Source organism: Podarcis cretensis (assembly GCF_951804945.1).
Source record: "Podarcis cretensis genome assembly, chromosome: 3".
NCBI classification, from domain to species: Eukaryota; Metazoa; Chordata; class Lepidosauria; order Squamata; family Lacertidae; genus Podarcis; species Podarcis cretensis.
Genome location: NC_137172.1, coordinates 123,806,365 through 123,825,319, shown reverse-complemented (window position 1 = coordinate 123,825,319; position 18,955 = coordinate 123,806,365). Strand labels below are relative to the sequence as shown.

The window sequence follows — 18,955 nt, the reverse complement described above, 5'->3', positions numbered from 1 at the left end:
AAGAGCACAAGTGTCTATTAACTCCAATGCAAGCCCCAGTGAAACCGAGTTTCTTTACAATTCCCATTAAATTAAACAGACCATATAATGGAAAAGAGACTGGTGGGTTCTCTTCCATCAAACTTTCAAGAAACTTTGAGACTCAGAGGTATAACCAGATTCCAATAGCTGTTGATAAACCTAACATTAATATAATTGTCTATTACTTCTTTAAAGCTATCTCACCTAGTACCCACCACATCTTTTAGGGAATTCCATGTCAATTATTAGTTTTGTCAAGAAACAAATGCTTCATTCTCACTTCTAATCTTTCATACATGTCACACCGCTCCTTTTTGATGGGAGTGCCTGAATTGTGGGACCCTCCCCCCAATGATGGTCATAGCAGACCCAACTCAGTTTTCCTTTTAGGTTGGTGGTCAAGGGGTTTTTGTTCCATTTCACATTTTGTTAATGTTTTTTAATTTTACTTAGTTATGAGAGTGGCCAACAATCTTTATACACCCATGAAAAGACCCATGCATTTTTGAGCAAGTGCCATGGGCATCGCCACATCTGGTTACTTCTCTCCCCCTCCCCAAGAGAGACAGAAAGCACGCAAATACTTTGTTTTCCCAATATAACTGGGTAAAATTTGGATCCAGCAGAATAATTCTGAGCCCTGAAAAGCACATGTAATTTAAAAGAGGAAATGAGTGTCACTCTTCCAACTTTCCCCTTTAGCTCTGGGTAGTTTTCAAGGGAGAAAAGGTCACTTTCACCACCTCATGGCAGGAGGGAGGCAGCTCACAAGACATCAAACCACTCTGTGTTTTTTTCTTAAGAGTCAAGCAGTTTATAATTTTTAAATAAAAGCAAGGGCAAATTTGTTCACTGTATTAAGGTTTGAATGCACTTCTAGGTTATGTTACAAAGGTGTTGCAAAGATTTCTTAGAATTTTTTTTAAAAAGTGTTTCTTTACTAAGTTCAAAGATGTAACTTCTCTTAGGAGTATTTTCTCTAAACTATGAAGTCGCAGCCACCTTAGCCTTTCCTGGCAAGAAAAGCTCTCTAATTCCATATTTATTTTAGATGGCCTTTATTAGCTGTACATCATCCTTTTTGAAAATACAACCAACTACCTGAACTACACATAATATACTAAATTAACTGCATCTCTGATTTGTTTAATATTCTAATACTTGCTGTTTTAATTTCCAGTCCCTTTTCTAATTTCAAATCTGGAATTTGCTTTGTTTTCACTTCAGTGAGCTTCACAGGGTAGTTACAGCTAATTTGATCCTGTGCATGTGCAGCTGGGAAATTTGTCCCCAAGGCATCAGTCTGCACTTACACTGGTTCTCATCTGCTAATTGTTGCCCATCCACCCAGTTATGCAAGTTATACATGTAGAGCTTGTAGTCATCTTGGGATTTTCCACTGTGTAACATCCAACAATGTCCTACTGGTGTCTCATAATATCCAAGCACAGATGTCTGCAATGTCAGAGTGAGGGAAATGTCCCAAGTGGCTGGGCAGGAAAAGCACACTCTGTCATCACACAGTTTGGGCAAATGTATCAGCTGATCCGGTCTTAAGACACCATTAGTTTCAACAAAATGAAAAGCAATATACTAGAGACTGTATTCTAAATACTGTAAAACTGTACTTTACTACAGTCCTGTGGACCCACATACCAAAGAACAAGAGAGTTTCTCAACAGGCCTGAGTTTTACATGATTAGCAGGTCCAAAGATGTCGGTCTATAACTTATTTCATTTATTTATTATTTATTCAATTTGTTAGCCATTTTATCTTGCCTAAGGCAACCCAAAGCAACTTAAACCAATTTAACATGAAAATGTTCATTTGCCCATATTTCAAATATTCTTCTAAATTTTTAGAAGTCATACCAAAAGCACTTCCCTCATGCACATTTAAATAATTGAAGTCCCTACCTCTACTTCATTCTGTGGTGCAGTACCAAGTATCTTGTCCAGTTCCACTTTCATGGAATATTCCAGTTCTTGTCTAATCGCTTCCTGGAATTGGGAAGTACCGGCCTGAGACATCGCTTTGCTAAAATCTTTATAAAAAACAGAGAGAGGTAGAGTGATGGGAACAAAACGCTTGTGTGGTAAAGTGTAGGTAACTAAGAATGCATTAGAAAGCAGTTTAGTATTGTTTCAGATTTCTTTTCTACAGAATTAAAAGTCACACCATGCTTCCATTTTATTAATCAATGGACTAAAGGAAGAGGATTCACTTCCATTTGTGTATGTACTGAAATAACAGACGATGTGGCCATCAATAAAAATCTAAGAACTAATAGCAATCTTGCAAGCAAGGGCATCAGGCTGTTCAATAGCCAAGCATTGCAGATTTGCCTAGCAATACAAAATATGTCATATAAAAATAGAAACCTGCTCACGAACTGTCATGCTCCATGACAGTTAGCCTCCCGTAATGTGTCTGTTATTATCTCCCTCCCTTAAAAACATCCCCTTATCCAGGTATTCAGCCATTACTAAGCAACACAAAAAGTGAATTGCTCTATCCCCCTCATCTGTATTTACTTTGTTTCTTAAAGCCACTTATTTCACACATGCAGAGAACAAAATCAGCATCTAGTATGAAGCCTTAGAGTGCTGATTCGCCTTATATTGCTTTGGTAATTTTTAAAACAAACTCCCCTTTTTAATGCATAAATGCCTTGAACATATTGGTAGTCTCAGGAAAAAACACAAGATTAATTTGGGAATGTAGCTCTAGGGGGGAAAATTGAAGTGACAAATATAAGTGAGATTCTGAAACACACATAATCTTTTGTAATAGAAATTGTGAACAAAGTTCAAAATCATCCAGATGAAAATGTCTGTTTCAACATGCAAACATTGCTTTTCATTTTACAACACTCCTGATTCAACAGAAAGGCATTTCTAGGTGTTGCAATAATTGCCCAGAGCACTTTTGTTTTATGTAGAAATAGCTCTAACATGCTTAATGGCTTTCATTATATCAGAAGGTATGTGGCACTTTCTAATTCCTCTGTTAAGCATGCAATAGCCACTTTTGTTTTTCAGGGAGGAAAGTGTTGCAATTACAGTGGTATCTCAGGTTACATACGCTTCAGGTTACAGACTCCGCTAACCCAGAAATAATACCTTGGATTAAGAACTTTGCTTCAGGATAAGAACAGAAATCGTGCTCTGGCGGCGCGGCGGCAGCGGGAGGCCCAATTAGCTAAACTGGCGCTTCAGGTTAAGAACAGTTTCAGGTTAAGAGTGGACCTCCGGAACGAATTAAGTACTTAGCCTGAGGTACCACTGTAATGTACTATAGCAGAAGACAAGGAGAGAGACTGACATTCCAAAACTTTTTGGTACAATGCAATTATGTGCACATAGTTTGGAGTGTAAATAATCATATTTGAAAAATTATCATGAAAAATTAAATGAACATAGAAAGTGTTCATTTAAAGGCTGCAAGCGAGAGAACTAGGCATTAGTTCCTGGGGCGGAAATTCAACAAGCATGGCATCATCATCGCAAAAGCCCACCAACCATTTCAACCTTAACAGACCTTGACCATGGCTTTAAAGGCCAATCGTAGCATTTGGTCACATTCTTGGGCATACATACACACAGTCCTTCATATCATCAGATTACATACCATTCTGAGGTTTACATGTCAGAATCAATACCAAATTGAACTTGAAAATAAATGGGAAAACAATGCAGCTAATGCAAAATTAGTGTGATCTGATCAAACCACCAGGCCCCCACAAGTATTTGGGATGGGGGGTTAATTCTGCACCAGTTCCCAAACTGTTGTCAAAGCAGACCTCCTATATAGAAGTCGCCTGTGCTTCCATAGGTGACAACAGACCAAGGAATACCCCAAACTTCATACCGGGGGGCAGTGTTGAAGGAAGCCTGGTCCAAAACTGACTGCAAACCTTCATCACATCAGAGGTTTCCCCACTAACTCCAAGTTGTTTGCCCTTATCCTACAACTGCATCCAAATACCTGGTTAAGGTATCTACTGCCTCCCTGGGATAAGCAGATAAAACAAAATATATTGTGTTTTCTGTATACAAAATGTGATTTCATAGAATCAGAGTTGGAAGAGACCCCGAAGATCTAGTCCAACCCCGTACAATGCAGGAATATGCAGCTGTCCTCTGCTCTAGCCCCCAAATGACCTTTCCTACCAGTTTCACTGGAATGTAAAAAAGTGTAGATGACAGGCTGGAAATCTGACTTTCTTTTTATTCCTCCATCTAGTGCCGAATTCAGCCTAGTTAGATCCAGTAATTAATCTTCTTTATGTTTCCGTCGGCTTAAATGTAGTTTTCAGAAGATCTCTGCTGCAGGGGGGGGGGGGTTTGAGGCTTCGCTCCCGCAGAGTTGCAATACTGCTATGTCTGCAGGCTCAATCACTGGTCCGTCCGTCCCCCCCCCCTCTCAGAACAGGGGTTTGAGGGTTGCAGGAGAGCCCTTTTGCAGACTGCTGGACCCTCAACACCCTGAGAACCCTCTCAAGACTTTTAAGGGGGTGCACCTCGCCTTGGTGATTCCCCCTGTATCTCCACGGGGCTCGAGTCCGTCAGATGATCGGACTAGCACTCCTTTTTGCCATTTGCAGAAACCGGAAATCAAAGTCCCATTTTGTCAAAGCATGGATACCATGGCTGATGGTATCAAAAGCTGCTGAGAGTCCAGAAGCAGTAACAGACTTGCACTCCACCATCCATCTCTTGGTGAAAATCATTCACCAGGATTTTCCAAAGTAGTTTTTGTGTTGAGTGGGCATTATTGTTTTGGAAGGGCCAGTTCTGGAGTGACGTCTAATATTTGCTTAGTTATTTTGCATATATCTTGTATGATTGATGTCCAGAAGAGTTGGATTTTAGGACATTCCCACCACATGTGGAGGTACGTGCCTGTGGAGGTGCATCCTCTCCAGCATTTTGGTGAGGTTCCTGAGCTTACAGTGGTACCTCAGGTTAAGTACTTAATTCGTTCCGGAGGTCCGTACTTAACCTAAAACTGTTCTTAACCCGAGGTACCACTTTAGCTAATGGGGCCTCCCATTCCTGCTGCGCTGCCGGAGCACAATTTCTGTTCTCATCCTGAAGCAAAGTTCTTAACTTGAAGCACTATTTCTGGGTTAGCAGAGTCTGTAACCTGAAGCGCATGTAACCTGAAGTGTATGTAACCTGAGGTACCACTGTATTAGCATTAGTTTCTGTGGTGTTAGGTACCACCTGTGAGTTTCAGATTGAGTTCTTTTCTTTTCGCCGATATGGATTTGAAAGGTTTAGACCACATTCTGGTCCATTAATGGGGTTAATCTCATAGCCTATGTCATTCCCCCATTGTTTTTTTATTACATATAGGGGGTTTGTGGGATTTTGGAGTAGTATTTTGTATACTGCAGATACCATCCCTTTGTTGTTAGGAGGTTTTCAAAGGTTGTCAAGGGCCCAGTTGCAGCTGATTTTACTACTCGAAACCTGGCAAATCAAAGGCTTATACCACCTAACAGACTTCTACAAAAATAAACCCATATTAACACAAGAAATAAAAGACAAACTAGGGGACACCCGAATGCCCAGGCTAGCACATCACCAATTACATGCCTTCCTTTTTTAAAAAATATATATTTTATTTAGGGTTTTCTTGTTTTACAGTGTGACAATTCAGAGACAGTTGTTGACTAACAATGTGATGAGTGTTATCGTTAGGCAAGTGCCATTTAAATGTTAAGTGCAAGAAGAAAGGTGGTCTCTCTCTTTTTCTAGCAATACTAATGTCCCAAATTTATATTAGGGTCACATTCTGTAAGAAGGGTTTGGTCAAACAGTTGGAAATCATGCTTATGTGAGCTAAGGCCCCAAATCTGTCCAAATAAATTGCTCATGTAAAAATTAAGTGTTATCATCTGGCTGTGAATATTGAATTTAGAGGAAGACTAGGCAAGATCCAGCCAACGTCTCATTCATTTCAGTGGGAGGGTTAAACATGCACTTAGCTCTACTTCACTGAAATCAAAAGGATATTCCATTCCTATTGATTTTTATTTCAAGACAATTTCCACTGAATTCAATGGGACCTCTTTGGGACTAGGTATGCATTGGATATTTGCTCCGTGTTTTATGGAGACTGATCTTTTAAAGCACCATACCAAATGTTTTATATGTTGCAATGAAAACCATACCTGCCCACTTCTTAGGATTTAGGACAACAGTTCTGGCATCATGTAGTTTTTGCTATGCTATTTAGTTCAGTCATTCTTTCTCCCTTGGAATTGATGGTATTTTATCATATGAATAAGGGTAAGATCCTAAATGCGTTTCCACCCATCTACCAATTATCTGCCTGAATAAATATTAAATCCAAGTGTTCAGCTGAGTTTTAATAGCTAACGGTCCATTAAATTACTTGGCCTAAATGCTTAAAATAATCCCTAAGTATGAAACTTGAAATAAAACAGAAGTCCTAAAAACAAAACAAAAAACAAGAAAAATAGTATGTTATCACAGATGGATATTTAATACCTTAAGTATAGTTTCAGCAAAGGTTTGGACCAAACCTGGCTTGCCTGAATAGAATGCGCTATACAAACTCACAGCACAGAAAGGAGTCTTGGTTACAGTTTCTTTTAAAAAACTAGTTTACAGAAATGTTAACAGGTATTACCATAGAGGAAAGTAGCCCCAAGGAGGGATTTTTAATACATGTCATACAAGATATATTTATGCAGCCAGTAACACACAGGTTTTAAGAATACTTTACTGGCTAAAGAATTAAGGCACACAGCACAAGTGTCATGTGTAGGCCATTGCCTGTTACCTCATCTGTAAACAATATGCTGTAGTAATTTGATGTTAAATAGCAATTATCTTTTTTAAAATATCAAATATAATGGGAGAACAGTGTACACTGTTCCCTACAGATCAAGCTCATTTTCTTTTGCCAACACTTACGTCTATTTAGTCTACATTTTAGCCTTCTTAAAATTAGCTCACAGCATTTTATGTATTCTACTACACCCATTCTGCATTTAAGGGAATAAAATCTGACGTACCATGAAGCAATTTCACCCAAGCATACAGTTACAAACCATTTGAGCAAAAGAAAATAGGAAGCTGTTACGCGTAAACTCCTCAGCTTCTACTGATAGTGATAGAAATCTCCAGCAGGCTGGGAAATACCATGTCAGGTTGTAAGCATAGAAGGGGACATTTTGATGTGTTTAAATGTATGCTAAAAATACAACTGTTTCGATTCCAATAAGGCAATTAAATTTACCTTTAACCTAATAAAACTGACACTTTAAGAAACATAAGCAACCTCCCCTTTTTATACACAAAATGGCCTCCTCCAGTATTGGGCTTTAAAAGTGCAATAGCACACATAAGGAGAACATTTCATCGTCCCTTGTTGCAGAGAGTTGACTGGCTGTAGGTAGATGACTTTCAGGTTCAATCAACCTTGCTCTTAGCTCTCTTATTAGTCTGCCTCCAAGCAAGACATAATCATACTGCACTCCTACACTATATATTCTACAGTATCCCCCCACCCCCCAAAAAATCAATACTTGACTTTTTATATATTCTCTCAGTTCAAAGTACTGTGTTCTGCACAATTTACACATAAGGACTGAAAATCTGATCTGTTTTCTCCAAGTAGGTAATTATAAAGTTTTTCTGGCATACAAAAGGGCACAAACTTTTAATTTAAAATAATTCACACTGTTGCAAGAATCCTTTTTTTCAAAGAAAATAAATGTATCAGTCATCAGGCTTCCTGAAACGTCTTCTTATGGACTTTCCCAAATTTCGCAATAGAAGTCTCCGAGAATTAAACCACTTACACAAAACCCGTGGAATGAGACAGCCATACCTTACCAGAAAAATCTCACGCTATAATTCACCAGAAACTATTACACCAAACCACAAGACATGTAGATAAAGGTTTAAAGACCACTGACTGTTGTGGACAGAAAGGCCAGGCAGCAAATCTGGACGGACCCAGTTAGACGCCACTTGCAATTTGCCAGATTCGAGGCAGCGGCTACAAGACACTTCAGTCCGGTTTTGCAAATTGAAAGAAGAGAAAAAGAAAGCCTACATACTCTCTCACCCAAGCTAAAGGAATCAGCTGAGAGAAAGCGGCCGTGCTCCGCTGCCCCCCGAGCAACAACCAGAAGATCTGCTTCATTAACCCTTAATTAATACTCCCTTCCAAGCCCCCTCCTTCGACCACCCATCACCAGCCTCTGCTTGTGAAAAATAGCTGTTTTATTGAAAAACACACACAGCCCCGGGCATCATGCAGCTTTAAAGGAAAACTAAGGAGTTCCTACCTTTTGCAAATGACGACATTTTAGAGCTTTATGGGGGGATACTCTTGTTTTATAAATATAGAAAATATTTAAGACACGCTTCTCCCCACAAAAATTACAAGAAACGCTCGGAAAAATAGGAAGGTTGGTTTGGGAGGTTGTTGTTGTTGTTTGTCCTTGCCGCCCTGCTTCGTGTATATCTCAGTTTAAAAGCATCGAGAATAGGTTAAAAATATATATATTAAAAACCAAAATAAGCTCCCCCACTCCCCCGCAAAAAAACCGCTAAAAGAATTTTCACGTAAATTTCCTGTCTTGCTCGATTTCCCCGATCCTTCTCTACATCCGCCCTCGGAAATAAATGAATAGGGCAAGCTGGTTAAGAGGGAAAAATCACAAAGAATTTAAATTTCCTCAATGAAAGAGGCGGGCCTAAAACTGTCTCTCGTCACCCTTTCGCCCTCCCCTTTCCCCGCCGAGCGCCCGGCGCCTCCCCAGCCTCCCCGGGGGGAATCGCCCCTTTCCTCTTCGGGGCCAGCACTAGGCAGGGGTGCCCGGCAACTCCTCCTGCCTGCCCCCGACTTGCAAGGGAAACCTTCGAAGAGCAAGCCTGCTCTTGTCCCCTTGAAGCCCGGCTTCCCTGGAAAGGAGGGAAAGGAGCTTTTAGAAGCTGCGGGGGGGGGGGTTGCGCCTGAGTAAAAGACAAGACAAAAAAATCACACGATAAAATGTCCGTCCAGCTCCCCCCCCTCTCTCCTGTATATCCTAGAGGAGTTGGACGGACATTTTATCATTTTTTTTGGGGGGGGGGGTGTCTTGTATTTACTCAGGAGCAAGCCCCGCAGATTAGAGAGATGCACGCAGAGGTTGGCGTTGTTTTACAGTGAGGCCACGTGTCCTGAATTTTCAAAAAGGCTCGACTGAAAGGCTCCTGCGAAACTGCCGCGGGCGGCCTTTGCTGAGCGGGGGCGAGCGCGCCGGCTTCCTCCCACGCCGCGGCGCGCAATGCCTTCCTGGCCAGGGCTCCCCTTTTCTCTGGCGCCCGCATCCCGGGGGCTCCCTTGAACCACCTGTGCTTACAGAAGCTGCAGAAGGCGGCACACGTGTATGGCGGGGTCGCTGTTGTGCGTTTCGGGGGGGGGACACGAGTTTCCTCCCCACGGGCAAGCGGAACGCGGCCAGCGCCATAATTGCGGAACACCAACCCCCCCCCCGCTAGAATTCCTTGGAACAGGCCAAGAGCCCTCCCCCCCCCGGCAGAACCTTCAAGGGAGGGGGCTGCCGCGGGGGTCACGCGGGACAAGCGCCACGCACAGGTCTCTCTGGCGGCCGCTTCCCGGGCCTCCCCCCAGACGGGGAATGGCGGGGGGGGCGCGGGAGCAGCCAGCCCCCCTCGCCACCCCAAAGCCCGCCCCCCCCCCCCGCCCACGCCGCCTCCTCCCCCCCCCGAAGACGGGAGCTGCGTGACGGGGAGGCGCCATCCACGGAGGGAGGGAGGGAGGGGCAATGGCGGCGGAGACCCCCCCCCCGACCCCGCTCTCCTCGAAGCCAGTAGATTCTCGTTACCTCCTTTCCGCCCCTTTTCCACGTTTGCCTTTCCCCTATTCCCGGGGGGGGGGGGCAGGCGGGCGGGGGAGGCACTGCTGGGGGGGGAGGGGAATATATTTATCTTCTATCTATACTGTATATCTCAGGGGCGTGTTTCCTAGGCAGCTCGGGGCTCCCGCGAAGGGGCTGGAGGAGGAGGAGGACGAGGAGCGGCTGAGGCAAAACAGCAGCAGCAGCAGCAGCGCGGCCTCCTCCTCCTTCTTCTTCTTCTTCTTCTCCTTCTCCGGCCCCTCGCGAACGGAAGCGCCCTCTCCGCAGGCCTTGAAGGGCAGCGCTGCCTGCGCGACGCCGCCAATCAGAAAGCAGGCCAGGCCAGGAGGGCGGGCCTTTCGGCGGCCTTGGGTTCGCTGCTGCAGAAGCCAGGAGCGTCTCCTTGGCTGCGAGCCCGCCTTTGGCTGACGTAGCTTTGGCGCCCAGGAGCGAGCAAAGACCCCGCGAGCCTTTCCCCCGCGTGGCGGTGCCGCCCTTACCAAATGGCGCCTTGGTTCTCCCGTCTTGGAGGAGGGCTTGTTTGCTTTACAGTCAAGCTGTGTATATAAATTTTACGAAACAAATAAATTATTGTCTATTATTTGTTTCACAAAATTTATACACCGCTTGGTTATTTTTTTTAAATCCTCAAAACGGTTTACAAAAAGACAAGACAACAATACTTTAAAGGGTAAAGGGACCCCTGACCATTAGGTCCAGTCATAGCCAACTCTGAGGTTGCGGTGCTCATCTCGTTTTATTGGCCCCGGGTCATGTGGCCAGCAGGAATAAGCCGCTTCTGGAGAACCAGAGCAGCGCACGGAAACGCCGTTTACCTTCCCACCGGAGCGGTACCTATTGATCTACTTGCACTTTAAAGAGTACAATAACATTTAAAATTCAAATCATCCAGCCCATTACAGTCTCCAGACACTGAACCAACATTGCTACATGCGACTCTGATAGAAAGGAGAAACTTAGCTAAATGTCATACACATATTGATGATGTAACGCAATGAACCATAAACAATAAAGCAACATTTAAAAAAATTAAGGTTGCGACTCTAAAGTACGCTTATATTGGAGTAAGGCTTTTAGGTAGCAATTCTATGCACAGGTTTATCGACAGGTTTCTTTACCGCTTCCTGGCATGTGTCCTAATGTAGCTGGGCTGCTATTAGTGGAATGGATGAGAGCGAGGGACAAGTCTGCAAGCCAGGTTGTGCTTATGCAAGATTCGTCTCTTCTGAAAGCCTTTTCTCCCCCTTTCTCTTTGGCAGTAAGACGTAGTCCAGAACCACTCTCCTTGTGTCTACTCACTGAAATAGCTGGAATGTCTTATTTATGAGACCTAAAAGCTATTCATAATATTATCACACAATATATTTATGATGTTCTTGGGCAGTGCTATGTTGCAGCAATCTTTGTGTTGGACAACAACTCTTACTGCAAACTCAAAAAATATATTTTGGGTTTTGCAATGGCAGTTAAAAGATCTCTAAACCTCTTGCCATGCCCCCCAATTCATGCTATGCTTCAGAAGAGGTGTAAACTTATTTGTTTTTTCTATAAAACAGTCCCAATCCAATGCTAATATTTAATGTTATGTTGTAGTATTTTAAAATTTCATTAAAGGTTTAGGATCAAATTAAATGGCAGCATTCCTATTTGTTTAAAACTAATATTTAATGTGTCAATTAAATTAAATTTAATGTTTCAATTATTTAAAACCAATAATTCATGTTTCAATTAATTATAAAATCACTGGGTTTACTGATGGATCCAGCTTTGTAATTGTGGTCCATGAGGCCTTTGCGGCATGTAGCACCTTCCATCAGCTAAGGCCATTGCACCAGCTACAATCCTTCCTGAACAGAGAATGCCTGACCACAATAATATGGGCCTGCTTTTGAAGATGCCTCAGGAGTTTAGACTTCAGCTAAATGAGAAACAACTTTAGAGAACATCTACCAGTCCTGAATCTGTTTTACTGGTATGTTTCCTAGCACAATTCAGACAAGTGGTGCTTACCTTAAAGTGCTTGTGTAGCCTGGTACTAGAAGGAGTGGCTTTTCTGGGTCTCTCCACCTACTGAATTTAGACAGATGGCAAGAGTTGAGGGCTCACTCCACTATGAAGTCCTGTTTATGAAACTCATTCCCCAGGGAGGCTTACCTGGCACCTGATCTTATGTCTTTCTGGTCTTTTTATTTTCCCCAAGTCTTTTTTTAAAAACCTCTCTCTCTCTCTCTCTCTCTCTCTCTCTCTCTCTCTCTCTGTGTGTGTGTGTGTGTGTGTGGTGTTGTTTTTCTGCCTCTACTGTTTTCCCCCTGCTTTATTTTTGCTGTTATTTATTGTCTAGATTGTAGTGATTTAAATTCTACCCTGAGATGGTTCTTTCCTATTGTAGAGCAGGTTACAACTTTCTTATGAATAAATGAACTGGTAAATTCTATTCAGGAATGTCATTCAGTCCATCTCCAAGGGCAGATAGCTAAACCAGATCCCCCAGCCCTGCAGAAGCTGGCCAGAAGAGCCTAAAATCTAAGCCTTGGCCAGGTAACTCTCTTCCCAGGACAACAGCCCTTCCCCGACATGTAGCTCTCATAACAATAATAATTGCACCAAGCAGGAAAACAGCCACCCTCACTAGCCTCATCCCCACCATTGTGCCCCTGTTCTCCATGTGTTGTGATTACATCCTCTGCTTTTTTCCTTGGCGGAAGCAGGGGGATGCATACCCCTAAACATCTTTGTACTTTTGCCCATTTACTGTATTTATTATTCCCAATTTGAACTATAAAATGATGATTTTCTTGAGTCAAAATGAGAGTACCCCTAAACATTTTTTAAAAGAAAAAGCACTGGTTACATCTGTAGAAGAGTCTCTTCCATGCATGTAGGCTCCCCTTGGATGTAGAGCTCTGCCATGTATGAGAAAAACCTATGAGGGCTATAAAGTTCTAAGTCACACCTAATTGATATTGAAGCCCAGCATCAGTAGCTGAGGTTCAGGGGGATTAGTGGTCTTGTGTATCACCTTTGAGTGATGCCAAAGGGCACTAAAGGGTGTGAAGCTCTGGACTGATACTCAGGACAGGCTTTTAGAGACTAGCTGGCCAATTTTCCACTCCAGAAATTTCCTTCTTCAATCAATGCTCGGTTGTCTTCAACTTTCTGTGATTCCTGTGTCTTCTTAACCCTCATTGGAAAATTCTGGCAGCATTATTTAATCTACAAAGCTTCAGCAAAACATATGTGCCTACCTGGTTATGATTCCTTATTTGACACTGTATCAGGGATGGGGGAAGTTGTGGCCTTCCCACCCATCCCAATTAGCATAGTCAGTAATCAGGAATTATGGGAGTTGTAATCCAACTATACCTGGAGGGCTGTAGGTTCCCTCATCCCTGCACTAAACTGTAGTAAAGTGGGTTGTAGCAGATGTTTCTATTAACCCCAAGCCTGTTCCATTAAGTCACAGTGATGCAGCATGTTTGTAAACCCATATTTTTCACATATGTGTGACCTGTTGTAGCCTGAAGCAGCCATTCCCATGTGCACTGTATTGATTTTGTAATTTAGGACTGTGTGAATACGCCCTCTAATTTCCTCCCTTATAAAACCTTACAACTATTCAGAGAATGGACATATGACAAATTGTTTATGCCTGTTCTTTTGGCCAGTCTACTTGATCACATCATTTTGGGATCTTGCCTGATGAGAGAAGAAGTTCCATTGAGGGAGGCTGTAAAGGGAGGAGTAGAACATTACACTGTTTACTTAGCAATTATATTTCCCAGAGAGCTAGATTCATTATGTGTGCATCTGTTTTGCCTTGCTGCAGCAATCTCAAGTGGTATATAGTATATTTATTAAGAGAATAACAAATAAAGTTTTGTGACAAATACATGTTAAAATGTAGACAAGTTCAAATTCTAGCCTGCCTTAATATTAGATCCAGAAAGCACGTGAGTGAGGCATCTCCTGCCTTCTTCTCTAGGAACAGTTAGTCCTTTCATAGCAGATTTATTGCATGGAGGGGAAGTCCACCAAAAAACCATAAATTTAAAAGCTACAAATTTCTACACTCTAAACTTGTCTGACACCTTGTTCATGTTTTCTTCCTTATTCCAGCACCAATTCTGTAATTAAATCTACACAGATCCTTATATGAATACACGGTAAAAGATAAATAAAACAGGTCATTGCTTTCAATGTATCCATGTGGCTACATCCCCTTATAATTTATCACCTTCTGTTCAGAAGACACATTCGCTTTTCCTCAGTAGATTTGCACACATCTTATTCAATACATAGTCACTTTGGGATTCAATACATGCTGCGGGAATTCACTTTTCAACACACACACACACACACCCCAATCAGTTGACTTGCTCTCTGGACATGCTGTGAATATTATACATGACTATATTGATATGTGCAAATCTACTGAAGAGACAGCATAGGTTAGCATAAATGTATTTGAAAGGTCATGTGAATCAGTCGTAACTAAACAAAGAAAGCTTTTCAGGCATTGTTTACAAAGGTCATATTGGACCCTAGCATGGTTTAAGAGCCCCAAAGAAGGACCTCCAGGAATCTGAAGAAACTTCAATAAAAGAGGAATCCACCACATTAGCTTCAGGCACCAACTATCAAGACAAGGAAAGATTTGTATAATTTAGTGTGTTAAGGAGGTGCATGGGTGTGAGAATAGGTACACACAGAGAGAGAGAGACAAGCAGGAGGCCTTGAAAAGTAAGAAAGTTATGAACTACAGAACTAAACCTAGTGCTGTTAAGTTGCCAGTGGCGTTGTACTATTTGTATTTTTAAAGGTTCTTCTCTGACATTTAACAGCTTCATATCAAGTACAAGCATTGGCTTTCATCTCAGTACATAAATTTTATTTTATATTCCCGAGCTATTCTCTGAGGAATCTCTGAGAACATCATTCTTGCAAACTAAAAATAGTGTCAAGGAACACTCAGAAGCAAGCAGCTAACCATTTACATCCAGGTTGCTTGAATGATCCAGAATCCATTACCCTTACCATAAAGCGTGGTGATTAATAATTAAAGGAAAGCCAAATGCTATTCAAGGTTTCATATTTGAATGTGCAAGTTGTGAGATGGAAAAGTATTGCGTGTGCATGTATATATGTGTGGGGGGGTGTATGTGTGTATAAAGGTTCAGTGCTCTGTTTTATAATCCTTCTCTTTTGACAGCTGAGTTAAGTGAAACACAATTTTTACACCAATAATTGACCTAAAAGTATCCACAACTATAAACAGGAATAGCATTCCTAGATGAGCCTTTATTTCTTCATACATACTGTCTGTTGTTTGAAGTAGAAATTGATTGGGATCTCTCATGTTTCTATATAACACCACTATCTAACTATATAACAGTTTAGGGATGTTGGAAGCCATCCAGACTGGCTGGGGAAACCTAGCCAGATGGGTGGGGTTTATTTATTTATTTATTTATTTATTTATTTATTTAGATGAGCTAGTCCATGCAAAGTGGACTAGAATATGAAGCGGGTGGAGAATCAGTTCTTAAGGCAGTCAAGAAAAGTTACTGAAGATGATTACAGATTGTTGAACATAGAAAAGAAAACATCAACATTTTCTGTGTAACAGAAGGGAGCCAAAATTGCCTGGGTGGGGGGAGATTCAGATTGTCAGATTTGTATACTTAACCGTACATACATTTTTATCCAAAGTTTTTAGGAATGTGGAGGTGGGGGAGAACCAAAAGTAGGCAGAAAAAATGAGGATGCTAAAAATACTCATGGCAGTTTAAGCATTTATTCATCTATTGTCAATCAGCACAGCAGCATTCCTCTGATACTTAAAAACTCCCCTCCCCGGGGCCTTTTATGGAAGTTTTCAATAGTACTATAGTACATAGGTAAAGGTAAAGGTACCCCTGCCCATACGGGCCAGTCTTGACAGACTCTGGGGTTGTGCGCCCATCTCACTTAAGAGGCCAGGGGCCAGCGCTGTCCGGAGACACTTCCGGGTCACATGGCCAGCGTGACGTCGCTGCTCTGGCCAGAGCCAGAGCCGCACACGGAAACGCCGTTTACCTTCCCGCTGGTAAGCGGTCCCTATTTATCTACTTGCACCCGGAGGTGCTTTCGAACTGCTAGGTTGGCAGGCGCTGGGACCGAGCAGCGGGAGCGCACCCCGCCGCAGGGATTCGAACCGCCGACCTTTCGATCGGCAAGTCCTAGGCGCTGAGGCTTTAACCCACAGCGCCACCTGCGTCCCTTCACTATAGTACATAGAAACAGTAAAACTTTTCCTCCAAACTATCATTGGCAAAAGTAGAGTAGGAGGCTTCAGGTATCATTTGTATCATTTTCCCTTGTGAAACTAGACATTTTCCAAAGAAAGGGGCAGCAAAATACACCCGTTTGTGCTCTCTTTAACTAGAAATGCACTTTCTCTCTATCACACACTTAAAGCTACTTAAAGCTACTCTACAGCAGTCTCTGATCAGATTAGATCAGAATTCTCCTTTTAAAGCCATGAATTTGCAAAATGAGAACAGGTTCCAGGAAGTAAAATGCATTTCTAAACTGCATATCAGTTCCTGGTTCATAGTCACCTCCTTCAAAAAGCAAATAAACACTAGTGGCAAGAGAGCAACTGAAAGGAATTTCCTCTAGTTTTATATTCCCAAGAGAGTCATTAGCACAGTTAATTAGAACCCCAAATCGGATTAAAGGGATCGAAATAAGCAGCGTGACTTTCAGAGTCTCTGAGCACAGCTGAACATGGTTTTTGTATGTTAACAAACCTGAAATATTCAGCAGTAGCAGCAGACTAAATCTGGAAGGCACTCTTGTTAAACTGGCAACTTTGTTTTGCATGGGGCTCAGTGCAATGGCACAGCTCTCTTTTCCCTACAAGTTTTCATTTTTGGTTTCACTGGCCATCATTCTGCATCCTCCACAATGAATGAGACCGAGTGTTCTGTGGCATAATAGTCACCCCCCCAAAAAAAAAATAGCAGAGAATATTATGGGGGCAGGGAATGCAAACTTTCATTTTCTTCTAGGGGGAAGGATAGGTAAGAAAATCTCTGACATTTTATTTAAAAAAATGTGGATTCACCATTAGCAAAAATTGGGAGTCATGAGGATGTGGGCTCACATGCATTTCCCTCCATTATTCAGCACTGTTTCAAAGTAAACATGTACAGTCTGGTTCTGTTAAGATTCAATAATCCTGGAACTCTAAGATAATGACTAGGTGTAGAGTCCCTGGCAACAAGATTGCCTCTTGTATCCATGGGTTTGATTTACGGAATAGCATCCTCACCATTCTGTGATTTTTCTTCCAGTTCAAACAGTTTCAGAAGGATGAAGTAGGAAGAACATTCAAATCTGACAGTGGCTGAGTACTTCAAATACACCTGGGCACTTCTGGTGCTTGGTGGGCGATGGTGATGATTGCCAAGCACTTTTGATACTAGATGTGCGTTGGCCGTGAACTCATAGTAGGAAGAGGAAGCCACAGAGAGCATCAAGAGCACTGTATGTGGGCCATGAAGATGACAGCTGTGCTTTTAAAGTTGCACAGGTGACCACAGCAGCTGGGTTTGCAACAGGACACTCAAGGACAGTGAGTTTGGTAACAGGCTATCCCCTAGGGAGAGGGGACATGGTCTGGGATGCATTAGAAAAACTGAAAGGCTGTATTTTCCCACCTCTGGTGTGAGGTGTTGAAATGGTGTTGTTTCTGCAGCAAACTACAGTGGTACCTCAGGTTACATACACTTCAGGTTACAGACTCCGCTAACCCAGAAATAGTGCTTCAGGTTAAGAACTTTGCTTCAGGATGAGAACAAAAATCGCGCTCCAGCAGCAGGAGGCCCCATTAGCTAAAGTGGTGCTTCAGATTAAGAACAGTTTCAGGTTAAGAACGGACCTCCAGAATGAATTAAGTACTTAACCTGAGGTACCACTGTACATGGGTGAGTGAGTGTGGAGAACATAAATGCCATAGATGAAGAGCCATTTTTTATGATGTCACTTTTCTGTTCAGTACATTCTTTTGTGGGATAACAAATGGACAAATCTCTGAAGAAGTGCAAATAATTCAGCTTGAGGATAGGGAGAGTAAGAAACATGAAGAATGTGGCACTAAAGTACTTGGCAGTACTACCAGGGAAGGTGGAGCCATTTCTTGGAAATGAACTCATTGGAAATGAACTCATTCATGGACTAGCAGTCAATTAAGTCAGTATTTGCAGAACAAAATATTTTTTCTTCCTCAGGGAGATATTTGTACAACAAAACCAGAGTGTACAGTAGGCATAGACCAAGGAGCTGCACTCTCTTTTTCTACTGGCCTCAGTGTTTTTAATTGAGGCAACTGAAACAAAAATAAAGTGAGGCAGAAGTTTATTTAGAAAAGGAGTTGCTGGCATTTAATTGCAACTGATTATTTGGCAAGTTGAATAATAATAATAATAATTTATAATTTATAAAAAGACAGAAACTAGGACCTGGCTTATATATGACATAGGGGTGCCAGGGTGTGGGTGGGTTGGTGTGTGAAAGGGGGCAAACAGCCTGCAGGCTCCACTCAGCTGTAGGCCTCTAATGTATTATCTGAGAGAGATGAAAAAGTCATTATAACTTGTGCTCAGTTACTCAGTGAAACCTAGCCAATGGATCTGGCCTAGAGAATAGGGCAGATTCTCAAATTTATGTATGTGTAAATAAGAGCCTTCGTAAATCCAAAGGATGAGTCCTGTTGGTGCTATAATGTGTTAGGTAGCACTTCCAGGTCTAATTTTACAACTCAGCATAGGCAATTATTTGAAAGCACCACACTCAAAAGATTTCTTCCCGCTATGTTACTTCCAGTACCAGCACTTCACAATGGTTGTGTCCAGGAAAGCACATTAAAAAATAGAAATCAATTCTGTTTATGCATTTAAAAGGCCAGCATAGATTATTTGTGGCCTGGAGACACAGGAAGAAATAGAAATGTCTTCTGCTTGTTTGCACAGTAGACTTAG

General features: G+C 42.1%; 1 protein-coding gene and 1 long non-coding RNA gene across 2 annotated transcripts in view; one reads left to right on the top strand and one right to left on the bottom strand.

Moving 5' to 3' along the window:
- UGP2 (UDP-glucose pyrophosphorylase 2) overlaps positions 1-8,496 on the bottom strand; it is a 28,480-nt gene extending 19,984 nt beyond the window's left edge. Inside the window, exons 1-2 of the mRNA XM_079969927.1 lie at positions 8,355-8,496; positions 1,939-2,066 (exon numbers count right to left, since the gene is read on the bottom strand). Of these exons, the coding sequence (XP_079826053.1) occupies positions 1,939-2,066; positions 8,355-8,373 (147 nt within the window). The 5' untranslated portion in view covers positions 8,374-8,496. The remainder of the gene's footprint in view (positions 1-1,938; positions 2,067-8,354) is intronic.
- Positions 1,953-8,695, top strand: LOC307212689. The gene is made up of 2 exons (XR_013837101.1): positions 1,953-2,087; positions 8,379-8,695. It is a non-coding gene; the product is annotated as an uncharacterized lncRNA (long non-coding RNA).
- The last annotated feature ends 10,260 nt before the right edge of the window (positions 8,696-18,955 follow it).